Consider the following 13,944-nt stretch of genomic DNA (forward strand, 5'->3'; position numbering starts at 1 on the left):
TTTTGAATGTGGACTTATACAGTACTGTTAAGGCATTGGGCACAATGTTTTAACTTTGATGACAGTAGTGCACTCCTGAGCAGAATGTCCTTTTCCTGGTCACGGGGGACACGTTGGAGTTTTGGGGACTGAAGCACCAGAGTCTAACCTGTTCTGAAATGGTTTAACAAAACATACATATTCAAGGAGAGAAAACAAAAGTGCCCAGTGTTAACTGGAGAATCTAGGTCATGGGTGCTCATTGTACTATTTTTATAACTTTTATGTAGGTTTGAAAAAAAAATAGGAAAGCTCAGGGCTTGGCACAAGAGCCAGTCAGTATAAGTCGGCTCCCTGCTGTGTGAGTTGGTTTTTGAGCTAAACAAGGAAATGATGCTGCAGAGCCGAGGAAGTTTCTGGAATGGGCTTAACAACTGGGGCCTCCCTCCCACCACGGTGGCCACGTCACACTTTTGCCACGGTGAGAGGAAGATGCAGCCTGGCTCATCAACTAAGTTCACAGCCTGGCCCTACGACATCACCACTGTGGAAGGTAAAACGCCAGATGTGGAAAGGACACTCAGCTCTCAGGCTTGCTGGAGGCAGCCCCCTGAGTGTGAATGGAGTGAGGTGCCCTGTCCTCTGGGAGACCCACCGTATTGGAGTGTCAGCTGCTCACTACAGTAACTGTTGGGTCCCTTCTCTGCAGTGACTTATTTTGATAACTTACAACTTTTTTTTTGGAAAGAAAACATTTATTTATATTCTTTCTTTCATCTGCAACTTATTTTGACACCTTAGAACTAACCTATTTATTTATTTATTTGTTTGTTTGTTTGTTTGTTTTTGAGACAGGGTTTCTCTGTGTAAAAGCCCTGGCTATCCTGGAACTCTCATTGTAGACCAGGCTGGCCTTGAACTCACAGAGATCCACCTGCCTCCGCCTGCTGAGTGCTGGGTTTAGGGGGGTGTGCCACCACTCCTGGCTAGAACTTCTTTCTAAAGCATTTATTTTTATTCTTTCTTTCTCTCATTCTCTCTTTCTGTGTGTGTGTGTGAGAGAGAGATATACACAGGTGCTTGCAATGTTGGATCCGCTGGAGCTGCTGGAGTTACAGGCGATATGGGCCACCCCACTGCGGGAACCCAGCCTCAGTCCTCTGGACAAGCTAGAAGCCTTAACTGCCACCTCTTTATTCCCAGCAACCCTTCGTGATAGCGGTTGTGTTGTTTGTTTCACTTGTAGGGAAATGGGCCCAGGAGAGGTTTAAAGGCTTGTGAGTGTCTCCTGAGCTATAGAGTGAGGAGTCTGGACCCAGGACTTCCTCCTCCCCCTGCTCTCAGCTCCATCCTTCCCTGGGAGCAGAACTTGATACTATACAAAACTCCATCCCCACCCGGGTCAGCAAACCCGCAGAAGTTAGCGATGTGCAGGGAGACTGAGATCAGAGATGGGACTTTGTGGCAGACCCTGAGTTGGAACATAAGAATTTGCTCATTCTGTGATCTTTATTACCCTCAAGACTCCCTCCATAGCTACCATTGGAAAAAGATTAACAATGCCCCTCCTGACCCCAGGAAGGCTGGGTGGGTCTCCTTTCTCTCTCTCTCTCTCTCTCTCTCTCTCTCTCTCTCTCTCTCTCTCTCTCTCTCTCTCTCTCGCTGTCTCTCTCTCTCTCTCTCTCTCTCTCTCTCTCTCTCTCTCTCTCTCTCTCTCTCAAGATTCATTTATTATTTATACAGTATTCTGCCTGCCACAAGAAGGCACCAGATCTCATTACTGATGGTCAAGAGCCACCATGTAGTTGCTGGGAATTGAACTGAGGACCTTTGGAAAAGCAGATGGTGCTCTTAACCTCTGAGACATCTCTCCAGTCCTGGTGGGTCTCTTTTACTTGTGTTTTAGAGGCACCATTTGATTGTTGAAAGTGTTCTCTTTGGGGGATTCTTGTGGCCATGCTGTGACTCCTGGACATCTCTCTTGGTTTTTCACCTCTCATGACACTGTCTCTCACCTAATTATGTTCCTGTTAGTTCCCTGGTATCACCACTTCCTCCCATGTCTCTGAAAACTCAGGATCTCATCAGGCCTAGGCCACTTTCCATTTGGGGCCCCAAACCTCTACTCTTGCTTTTTCTTTCTTTCCTTCCTTCCTTCCTTCTTCTTCTCCTCCTCCTCCTCCTCCCTCCCTCCCTCCTCCTCCTTTTTCTTTTGGTTTTTTGAGACAGGGTTTCCCTAGTAGTCCTGTAGTCCTGGCTGCCCTGGACTTGCTTTGTTAACCAGGCCTGGCCTTGAACTCATAGAGATCCACCTTCCTCTGCCTCCCGAGTGCTGGGACTAAAGGCATGCGCCACCACGCCCGGCCTACTTTTGCTTTCCTACTGGAACACTTTATTCCCTTTCAGCTATCATTTCCTTTTAAGTCAATGTGACAAATGCCAGATTCCATAGTGATTCCTGATTTCTTCTCTTGCACAGATGTCTCTTTTTGTATTCCCTTTGCTGCTTGCCATCCGTCCGTCCGTCCGTCCATCCATCCATCCATGTATACATACCTATATTCACATAAACATAAACATAAACATAAACATACACACACTCATACCTATATATTCCATTGTCTGTCTGTCTGTCTGTCTGTCTGTCTGTCTGTCTGTCTGTCATCATCATCTATGCATCTACCCAATCACCTGGTCTTCTACCTGTCCTATCTTCACTGAGCGCTTGGTATTTGCCAAATGTAAAGGGACACAAGGCCCAGTTCTTGCCTATGACAGGAGCTGACAAATGACAAGCAGGGTTAAAAGTCCTCCTTGAAGTGTGTGCTAGAAACATAGGAAGCAGAGGAAGAAAGAGCTAAGTGGTCAGAAGGCTTCTGCGGGGGCTGGGTCTGAGCTGCATGGGGCCCTTCATCTTCTTGTTTCTGTTTGCCTATCACTCCCATATCCTCCGTTTAGCCACTTAAACCACTTGTAGATGCCTGGGTTGAAGGCAGTTTCTGTGAGCAACTGTCACAGGGCCCTTCCCTACCGCTGGTAGGCGTTGGCTTTCCCTGCCTTAGCCACGCCATTGCACCAGGGCGTGCCCCTCCTTTCTTCTCTGCTCCTCTTCTTTCCTCCTTGTCAGGAATTTTCTCTGTTATTATGGGGAAACTTCCCCTCAGGTGGATGAAGGGGCAGGCCTCAAACTCGTGATGGTTTTGCCTCAGTTTCCTAACCACCAGAATTACAGGACACTGGGCCAGTACTTTGACTTTTCTGTTTTTAAAGGTATTTTGGTTTGTTTGTTGAGGCAGGGTCTCCCTACAGCCCTGGCTATCTTGGAAATCACTATGTGGACCAGGCTCACCTCCAGCTCGCCTGCCTCTGCCTCCTGATTATGCTTGGCTTAAAGAGTATGTTTTATTATTTAGAATTATGTATATAAGTATGTGTTTGAGTGTGTGTGCACGTGAGTTGATGTGCCTAAGGAGACCAGAGGCCTCGGGTGCCCCTGGAGCTGGAGTGACAAGCAGTTATGAGCCAGGGGACATGGGTGGGTGCTGGGAAGCGAATTTGGATCCTCTGGAAGAACAATATATCCAGTTTTAACCGCTGAGCCCTCTCTCCGGCCCCTAAGAAGTACATGGGATCTTTAAGGCTCTACTGCCTCTTCACTGAGTCTGATAACATACATCTATATCCCAGCACAAGGATTGGTGAGGCAGGAGGACCACTGTGAGTTGGAATCCAGTCTGGACTACATAGTAGGTTCCAGGGCAGTCTTGGCTACAGAGTGAGACAGTGCCTCAAAAACAAACAAACAAACAAACAAACAAAGTCAAACTAAACAAAAAGCAATGATAGAAATACTCTGCTGCCTCTAACTCCCTGCAGAGGTTACAGGGGCAGCTAATCTCTCAAGGGCTGAGCTGAGCAATAGTTAAGTGAGTGTCTTGTGCATGTGCCTGTCCCTAGCTGTTGGACAGTCAGTGTTTGGTTCCCTCCATCTGCAAGGTGGCAGGCAGCGAGGCAGTGGCCCAACAGGTCTGGGGACATTACCAGGCTATTGGCAGGAAATGCTTCACAGAAGATCCTTTTCCCCCCTGCTTCCCAGAGCCCCACCCCCCAAATTCAAGGTCACCACAGCTTTCTTTCTAGAAGGTTACAGGTGACCTGGCTTGCAGTTGGTTCTTCCAGTCCTCCCTACAATGGCAGGATCACAGCTGATCCCATGATGCTCTTTGTTTGCTGGGGATTTTTCTGCTGGATCAGGAAGAAGAAAGCCGAAGAGCTGGGGAAAGGCACTGCTAAAGAATAAGCTCCTGGCCTGGTGGTGGCTGCGCAGGACTTTGATCTGAGCACTCAGGAGGTAGAGGCAGAGGAACTCTGTGAGTTTGAGGCCAGCCTGGCTCATATACCTAGTTCCAGGCCAGCTAGGGCTACACAAAGAAACCCTGCCAAAAAGAAAGAAAAGAAAGAAAGAAAGAAAAAAGAAAGAAAGAGGCCAGGTGGCGCAGGCCTTTAATCCCAGCACTCGGGAGGCAGAGGCAGGTAGATCGCTGTGAGTTGGAGGCCAGCCTGTTCTACAAAGAGAGTCTAAGACAGCCAAGGCTACACAGAGAAACCCTGTCTCGAAAAACAAACCAAAAAGAAAGAAAGAAAGAAGAGAATAGGCTTTCATACATGTTTTTTTTGGGGGGGTTGTTTTTTGAGACAGGGTTTCTCTGTGTAGCCTTGGCTGTCCTGGACTCACTTTGTAGACCAGGCTGGCCTCAAACTCACAGTGATCCATCCACTTGCCTCTGCCTTCCCAGTGCTGGGATTAAAGGTGTATGCCCCCACACCCGGCTACATGTGTGCATTTTTGGATGCTGTTTTTTTTTGGGTGGGGATGGGGGTGGGGGAGGGGACTTCCCTTTCTTTTCATGTTGCCTTGGAGTTGAAGTCTAGCCAGAAGATCGTATCTGGACGGAGTCTGGTTCAATATACAACAACAGCATCTGAACTTACCCTCTGTTATCCTCGCTGGCTGATTCTGCCCTCCTCACCTGAGCTGAAAGGGTGTGAGACTGTAATGGGGCAGCTGGGGCTGTGGAAGCCGACACAGATATAGAGCAGCTAATGACAGATAGAACCCAAATAGTGTAAGCCTTCCTCAGTTGTGCCAACTGCAGAGAGAGCACTCTGAAGGCACAACTGTGTGCTTGTGGATGCTGGCTGAACACACACACACACACACACACACACACACACACACACACACTAGCAGGACAACGGCAGAGGCCATCTGTAGGACAGGAAATAGGGGCTGGAAAGAAGGTTAGGCCCTAAAGTTCTATTCCCAGCACTCATTTGAGATGGCTTACAACTGCTTATAACTCCAGCGTCAGGTGGATCAAAAAACCCTCCTCTGGACTTTTTGGGGACCATCACACATGTGCCCATACATATATGCAGACACACACATAGATACAAAATAAAATATTTTAAAAATTGAAAATTGAAACGAACAAGAGCTTGAGGGTTGGGTCAGGAAGTAAAAGCTTCAGGACCTGCGATGGAATCCTCCCCGCCCCCCACGCCTGAGCATAAATAGTACTTGTGCTCCTCCAATGAGATGAGAGGGGGACACAGGAGACTCCCTCTAAGCTTAAAGCCCGGCTGGCCTGGCATACACAGTGGTGAAACAAAACAACAAGGGACTCTGTCTCAGCAAGGTGAAAGGCAAGGACACACTCAAGGCCGTCCTTTCACTGTCACATGTTTGCTGTGGCAGCATATACCCACACACATATACACAGCCCCCCACCCCACCCCACCCTCCCTCTCTCTCTCCTCTCCCTTTCTTGCTCCTGCTCCTGCTCACCCACTCTCCTCTCAGACTAATTAAATATTTAACAAACAAAAGCCACAAAAGCTTGGGATGTAGCTCAATGGGAGAGTGCCTGCCTAGCATGAACAAGACCTTGGTCAGCACCCAGCACGGCTAAACAAAATGATGCCAACAGAACCTCAAGGGGACAATAGGTATAAGTCAAAGTGGCAGATTGACTACAATATTAGCATCCTTCTTTAAGATGACCTGCTGGGGAAATGTGGTTGGCTGACAAGGACCCCTACGCACTGCCTGTGGCACCTTTCTGTGTGCCTCAGGGCTCGTGTTTCCCTGGCTGCTTCCAGCCAGGAGTATGGACTGCAGGCTGTCATTCCTCCATAGAGATTGCCTTCCAATGGGATTCCTCTTACAGTCCTGCCATAAACAGTGGGCTCAGGATTCTTCCTAGCTTTTCATTTCACAGGTAGAGGCTCTTCCGGGTTCCCTGTTCCTTGTCTGGCTGGTCTGAAACTCTACATAGATCAGCCAGGTTTCAAAGTCATAGCAGAGCACCGAGATTATAGGCACGAGCTGCCTTGCCCAACAGCTTTTCCTTTGTTTCTCCCTCCTTCCTTCCTTCCTTCCTTCCTTCCTTCCCTCCCTCCCTCCCTCCCTCCCTCCCTCCCTCCCTCTCTTCCTTTCTTTTTAAGCCAAGATCTTAGGAAATCTTTGTCTCAGGCTCCCAAAGTACTGGGAGTACAGGTTTACCCACAATGCCTGAATTCCTCCAGTAAATTTCTTGGACATCAAAATCTCTATTCACAACCATCTGAAAAATCCGAACAGATTGCATTCACCACCGTCTGGGGCCAAGAAGCACCAGAAAGTTGACTTTTGGAGGTGGACAAGCCTGGAGGATTTTGTCAGATTTGGAGAAGCTCGTGGACAGAATCAATTATATGGCATGTTAGGAAAGTGGACTGGAAAGGGGTACAAAAACTCAGGAGGAAAAAAAAAACAACAACCAAAAAACGAACACATGTTCGCAGCAGACATGCCAGAGCGGCTCACCTGCCGAGCTCGAATTCTCCCTCTCCGGAGGCAAACACTAGACAGAGCTGGGTTTTAACCCTCCGTGTCTCCTTTTCCCACCTCAGACTTCAGTTCCTCTTCTCTTGTATGGAAGCAGATTTCACTCACTGTACTGAGTTGTGAGGGTGGTGAGGAGTGCACACAATTCACTGGTCCGGCTCTTGAATTTTAAGATCAGCCATCCTTAGTTACTATTGTATTTAGAATTTGAAAAGCAGGTCAGACAGAAGCTGGCTAGAAAAAGAAAGGCATGGGGGGGGAGGGGGAGAGAGAGGTCTGTCCTAGGGCTTGGAAGTGTGGCCCCTCTAGTGGGTCATCCCCTAGGAGAAGTGAGGGTTCTCTGTTCTCCCAGAGAGGTGGGTCAGCAACCCTTGGCCTTTATTGTGGCTTCCTGCAGAGTCCTGGATGCTGTGGCCACCTGTAGGCAGGGGAGAAGACCTGAGCAGCCTCAGACAGGCAGAGATATGGATGAGCACTGGATGGAAATGGAGTCAGGGTCCAGACTCTGAGGACCAGACCCTGTGGCTCCTTCCCTTTCCTCTGATCTTGGCCCCTCACTCTGACAGAAGTTAGACAATGCGAGTCCATCCCTCTGTGTCTAGGGGACCTGAGTTGTCCTGAGTGGAATGACTTTTTTGGGGGGTGCAGTGACATTTATTCAAGAGAATGGGGCTCCCTGGGCCCCTTCCTGTTATTCTGGGGGTCTGGGATGGAGACTATGAGGGAGATGCTCAGTGTTGGGGGCCGAGCTGAGATAGGGACTCCTCAGCAGCCCAGGGCCTCTCTCTTGCTCTCCTGTCCTTGCTGGTTTGGGTGTCCAGGGCTTCTTATTCCTCAGAGGCTACATAGGCCATGAGGTCCATCACCCTGTTGCTGAGGCCATAGTATTCATTGTCAGTCCAGGAAATGAGCTTTACAAAGTTGTCACTGAGAGCAATGCCAGCCCCAGCATCAAAGGTGGAAGAGTGGGAGTCACTGCTAAAGTCCCAGGAGACAGCCTGGTCCTCAGTGTAGCCCAGGGTGCCCTTTAGTGGGTCCTCAGACATCTGCTTTACTACCTTCTTGATGTCATCATACTTGGTGGGTTTCTCCAGTTGGCATGTCAGATCCATGACAGACACCTTGGGGGTAGGAACACGGAAGGCCATGCCAGGGAGCTTGTTGTTCAGCTCTGGGATGACCTTGCCCACAGCCTTGGCAGCACCAGTGGATGCAGGGATGATGTTCTGGGCAGCCCCACAGCCATCACGCCACAGCTTTCCAGAGGGGCCATTGTAGGCTCAGTTTTCTTAACAATTATACTTTATTATAAACTCACTAACAGAGCGTACCTCACTTACAACCCGACTAACCCAAAAAGTAGGAAAAGGAGATTAAAGAACACAATAACGAAACCTTAAGGATATCAGTTTCGAGGAACGATTCTCCTGGCATAGTCCGCAGGATCTCAAGCAAACCTGCAATTCAAACAAGGTTGCTGCTGGAACCTGGAGCAACTGGAATCTGAAGCCTCAGCTGGAGTCCAAAGCCTTGAAGCCTTCCCTGGAGCAGTTCTCTCTAGGAGTGTCTCTCGAAGTGTTGAACAGCCAAAACAATCCCAAGCCCCCACCCCCCAGCCCCGCCTGGAAGCCTCTTGTTTTGGATATATATATATATCCCAAAGCTGGCTACATCCAAGCTCCCCGACGAAGTGGTTTGACTTCTAAGGGGATAAACATCCTGCTCTCTCACTAGTCTGTTCCCAATCCCACACTTGGGATCAACACAAAAACATGTTTCTCTCTCCTACAGTCCATCCACTGTCTTCCGGGTAGCAGTGATGGCATGGACTGTGGTCATGAGTCCTTCCATGATGCCAAAGTTGTCATGGATGACAGGGGGGCTAAGTAGTTGGTGGTGCAGGAAGCATTGTTAACAATGTTGAGTGGGCTGTCAAACTTCTCGTGGTTCACACCCATCACAAACATGGAGGCATCAGCAGAAGGGGCAGAGATGATGGCCCTTTCCTCCCCACCCTTCAAGTGGGCCCCAGCCTTCTCCATGGTGGGGAAGACACCAGTAGACTCCACAACATACTAGGCACCAGCATCACCCCATTGGATGTTAGCGGGATCTCGCTCCTGGAAGATGGTGATGGCCTTCCCGTCGATGACAAGCTTCCCGTTCTCAGCCTTGACTGTTTGCAGACCTTGCCATGGGTAGAGTCACACTGGAACATGTAGACCATGTAGCTGAGGTCAATGAAGGGGTCACTGATGGCAACAACCTCCACTTTTCCAGATAAGCAGGTAGCCCTGGTAACCAGGCACCCAATACGGCCAAATCCATTCACTCCTTCACCATCGTTGTCTAAGGGACGAGGCAGGCGCTGCATGAAAAGATGTGGCTGCCTCTGGAACAGAGATGAGCAGAGTTGACTGGAGCGACTTTTAAAGGGGTCCTTGTTCTCCAGGAACCAGCCTATAGCAGAGGGTTTGGCTCTGTGAGGGGATCTCAGCTGACCCAGGGAAAGGCAGGACCTCTCAAAAGGTGCAGTTTTTGGAGTTCAGTCCTGAGAAGTCTCTTCTCCTGGTGAGTCAGGGCCTGTAGCCCTCTCCAACTCTGGCCTGGGCACCGAGGGAAAACCAGTTCCCACTAGAGCTGGCTGGGACCTACAACTCTTCATTTCCTTGAAGGTTTTTAAAAAACTATTTATTTATTTATTTACTTACTTACTTTACATCCCGACCAGAACTACTCCTCCCTCCTCCTCTCCCAGTCCTTCCCTCTACCCCCCCCTTCCCTCCCCCTCTACCCTCTCCCTTTCTTCTCAGAGAAGGGGAGACATCCCATGGCATAGCAAGTAGGACTGGACACATCTTCTTTCATTGAGGCTAGACAAGGCGGTCCAGTTAGGGGAAAGGGATCCAAAGGCAGGCAACAGAGGCAGAGGCAGCCCCTGCTCCTGCTGCGAGAGGTCCCACATGAGGACCAAGCTCTGTACATCTGTTACATATGTGGGGGGGGGCGGGCATAGAGCAGATCTTTTTTTTTTTTTTTTAAAGAAGTCCCTTTCCTGGAAAGACAATTTAGTGACAAATTCCTTGGCTGACTCCAAGCAAAAAGGTCCAGCATGTGCCATTTGTCTTCCTGCTCTCTCTGCCCTAACTTCTCCTGCATCACGGCCATCCACCTCTGGCCAGCCGGATGTGGCCCAGCATCCCTTTTCTGCCAGGTGGACAAGAATCAATATGCTAACCAAGGACCTCATCTGCCCCTCCCCCTCCCCCATCAGAGTAATGTTCCTGGCCAACCAGTTGGGCTGGGTTCAGTTCTTTCCAAATTAAAGAGTGGAGACATTTTGCTAAATGCCCCTACCCACAGCCTCATCAGTCTTTTGTCTAAGTCCTGCCTTCCTGTCCTTTCTTCTCTCTACTCCCACCTTCCACAAACGTTCTGGATCCCCCAGTGTGGTCAGTTGGCCCATCTGTCTGGTGTTCGCCCTTTTCTTCTTCTCTCCTGCTCGGGAGGCATGAACGCCTCAGGTGGACTCTCTAGGTGGCTGCTCGCACTCTCAGCTGATTCTCACATCAGTAAAACAGGACAGCACTTTAGGGAACTGAACTCTCCAGTATTAAAAGGAATGAGACAGAGCCAACAGCTGGGCCTCACATTCTCTGGGCTTTCTGGGTTGCCCTTGGCAACCTAGAGCAACTTGCTCATACAGGTTCGGAATTGCTATAAGCTCAGGGAGTAAAGAAAGAGCGGGTGGTGGGACAGGAGTGGCGTGCCCCAGAGGTGCTTGAGGCTCACAGGATTTGTTGACAATCTCTTTTTGTAATTCTCAATTCTCCCCTTGCTCACACAGCAATCTGCCCCTCCTTTTTCTATTTGAAAATACTTTGGTGTGGGCTCCTAGGTGAAGAGCTATTCCTAGCTGGTGTGATGGTAGGCACCTATAATCCTAGCTACTCCAGAGGCTAAGGCAGCTAGGATTGTATGTTTAAGTCTAGCCTAGGTGTAGTAAGACCTTGCCCATCTCAAAATAGAAAATATAGTGGAGCCACTTTACCTTAAAAAGAAAAATTAGCCAGGTGGGGTGGCTCACGCCTTTAATTCCAAAACGTGGGAGACATGGGCAAGCAGAGCTCTGAGTTTGGGGCCAGCCTGGCCTATACATCAGGTTCTAGGGCAGCCGAGGGTACAGAGACAGAATTCCATCAAAAAACAAAACAAAAACCCCAAACCCAAACCCAAACCCAACCCAACCCAAACCAAATCAAAAAAGCGTCCCTGCTTAAGCTAATGTGGAGCCCATGCCCCTACCCACCCTTTCTTTAAGCTTTACTTTTAATCACATATATATGTGTATATCTGTGTAAGCATATACCATGTGTCTATGGGTACCCTCAGAGGTCAGAGCCATTGGATCCCCTGGAGCTAGAGTTACAGGAAGCTGTCAGGGACCTGAGGTGGGTGCTGGGAATTGAACTCAGGTCCTTCTGGACTTAACCACTAAGCCACCTCTCCAGCACTCATTCCCTCTAAGGACTAATCCAGGGGTGTGTGCTATGTACCTGATACCACACTGCGCGTCCCTAGCTGGTCTGGAACTCCCTATATATACCAGGCTGGCCTTGAACTCACAGAGGCCATCTGCCTCTGTCTCTTGGATTAAGGTATGCACACTCCCTTCCCCTGGCTGATGTCATCCTTGACAGGCCTTGCCTTTTAAATGGCATCTTAGAAAGGGGGTCTGTGAGCCTATTAGAAGTCCCAAAAGGCTCCGTGGTGTGACAGGGCCCACTGGACCTGTTTAAGCAGGTTTAGTTACTTTGTCTTACTATTTCTACCTGCACACTTCCTCTTTTGACCCGGGAAAGAAGCACAGAGGTGTCTCCCAGCACCCATGGGAACAGAGGGGAATCACAGAGATGCTCATTTTGAATAATAATAATTTTTAAGAAAGCTTTTATTAAAAGTCGGCCTTTATAAGGATTCCATCAAAATACACATTTTAAATAAATGCATTAGGCAAGTGACAGCCAGGTACACTCACCACAGTCACAGTCTCAAAGGGTCTGTAGGGAAGGAAGGCTTGTTGAAAACACAAAAGACTTGGGAAGAGGTGGGGTACAGGGGTCTTTGGATGCTTGACAGGCTGAGTCTTAGAGCTGCGAGGTAAGCTCCCTGCCTCACCTTTTCTTTCCTTAGGAAAATGAAATGGACCCTAGCAAGAGTAGGGAATTTAAAGTCTGGAGCAGAAAAGCACAAAATTCATTTCTAAGGCACCACAGCTCACTCCAGTCCTGAGGTTCACAGGGAGGGTTGAATGGGGATCAGAGCCCTTGGTCCTCGGCTCAGACACATGCTTGGCTAGTGTCACCTTTGGGACTTGGCCACAGGTTAAGTTACAGCGGACCAGGTGGGCTGCACAAGCCCAGCAGCCACAGGCCTGGAGTCAGTCTTACAATCAAGCGTATGGCTTTGATAAGACACTGGTGTCTGGCCCCGCCAGACAAGGATGCCACAGGCTCCTTAACAGAGTCCACCAGTGACAGCGGCAGGCCTCCTTTTAGATCTGTCCTTTGAGCCACTGTGAACACTCACTGTGGACAGAGACTTCCTGAGGACAGTCCCTACCACTGGGATATGGAGACATCTAGAGAAATCAGCAAGCCACAGCACCAGGAGTTTCTTTGAAAGACACCTCAAAGCTGGTGTCATTACATCGAAACTCTAAAAGGTGCCGGCCCACTGTCACTGGTGACAGGCTTCCCTGGTGACGTTGGGCAGTGGATAAGCAAAGAGGGAGAAGTCCAGGATATACTTAGGCAGCACATCTTGAAGCAGGGCCCGTGGGGCATTGCACAGGTGGTAATGCAGACTTTCCGGGCTGGCAGGCCGGTACCAGGCCTGGCGAGCTGGGAACCGGACATGGGGTGGGGCCCGCACCCACTCCAGCACCTGGTTGGCATCAGCCTCCAGCCTCTCATAGGAACCCACGAAGTCGTAGCGCACTGCACATGGTTGGCACAGGTGGTACACAGGCATCCAATGCTCATTCATGTGCTCAGGATCCTCATCCACGAGGTATCTCAGGAACTCTGGGAAAGTGACATCGTCCCCTGCAGGGCTGGGGCCAGCTCCAGCCCTGTAGCGCCTGACAATTTCAGCCCCATAGCGCTGCTGATACTCTCGGATCTCTCCAAACTTGTTGCGGTAAGCAGACAGAAGCCGTTCCAAGGGGTCTCGCACAAACAGGAACTTGAAGTAATGCTGCAGACGGTAGCGGATCTCCTCGGGCCGTAGGTCTGCCAGAAACACCAGGTCACTGCGGTGGTCCATCTTGAGGCGAACGTCCACGTTGTCCAGAACGCCCGCCAGCACCTTCAGCACGCGCTTCCAGTTAGAACAGGCCACTTTGGGGACGTAGCAGTAGAGGAAGCGGTAGCGGTCACTTACTAGGATGTGGCGCAGCAGGGTGCGCCGCTGACCTACCGGCAAGTCCCAGGGGTCTCGGGGCATGCCTGGTTGTCCGCACACCGCCCTCAAGGTCCGGTTTCGGACGTCCTCCCGCACTTGCAAGTCCGAGTCCCCAGCATCCAAGGATAGGCCTCTAGGCTTGGGAAGTGTCCCGCGCCAGGCCGCGCCTTTGTGGCTGAGAGGGTGCAGGGGAAGGGGTTTCATCTCTGATAAGATGCCCCGCTCGATCATGAGCAGCAGCCCGCTGGAGGCCACGATCACTGCGAACATCAGCATGGACGGCAGCAACAGGGGCGGCCCCCCGAGTCCAGCACGGGCCCTGCCCAATGGGGCCCGCCTCGGCGTGCGGCCCAGGGTCTCAGCGCCTTTCGGGGCCGCCAGTGGGGTCAGAGGGCGGGGAAACATGGTGCTCCCGGCAGACCTCGCCGATCTCGAGCCTGCAGGGGAGGCGAACGCAGCTGGGGCTGGAGGTCTCAGGCGGGGAGGGTTAGTGGGTGGCCGGCTCCCGGGTGCGGCAAGGGACTAGGGCCGGATGTCCCGCCCGGCCGCTCTCCGCCCTCCACCCCCCACCCTCCCCTCCGCCCCGCTGAGATACAAGGCGCGTGGGCGGG

The 13,944-nt window shown here is 50.6% G+C and overlaps 1 protein-coding gene and 1 pseudogene across 2 annotated transcripts; both read right to left on the reverse strand.

Moving 5' to 3' along the window:
• Window positions 1–7,695: 7,695 nt before the first annotated feature.
• Window positions 7,696–9,595, reverse strand: LOC311594232 (glyceraldehyde-3-phosphate dehydrogenase-like; annotated as a pseudogene). Its single transcript has 2 exons — window positions 8,658–9,595; window positions 7,696–8,134 (listed from the first exon to the last, which is right to left on the reverse strand). The product of its transcript is annotated as a glyceraldehyde-3-phosphate dehydrogenase-like (transcript).
• A 2,206-nt stretch (window positions 9,596–11,801) lies between these two features.
• CHST14 (carbohydrate sulfotransferase 14) lies at window positions 11,802–13,887 on the reverse strand. The gene has a single exon (XM_084774611.1). The coding sequence runs from the start codon at window positions 13,736–13,738 to the stop codon at window positions 12,608–12,610; it is 1,131 nt and encodes a 376-aa protein (XP_084630737.1). The 5' UTR covers window positions 13,739–13,887; the 3' UTR covers window positions 11,802–12,607.
• Window positions 13,888–13,944: the final 57 nt, after the last annotated feature.

The sequence above is a fragment of the Acomys minous genome (genome assembly GCF_964271855.1).
Source record: "Acomys minous genome assembly, chromosome: 3".
NCBI lineage: Eukaryota > Metazoa > Chordata > Mammalia > Rodentia > Muridae > Acomys > Acomys minous.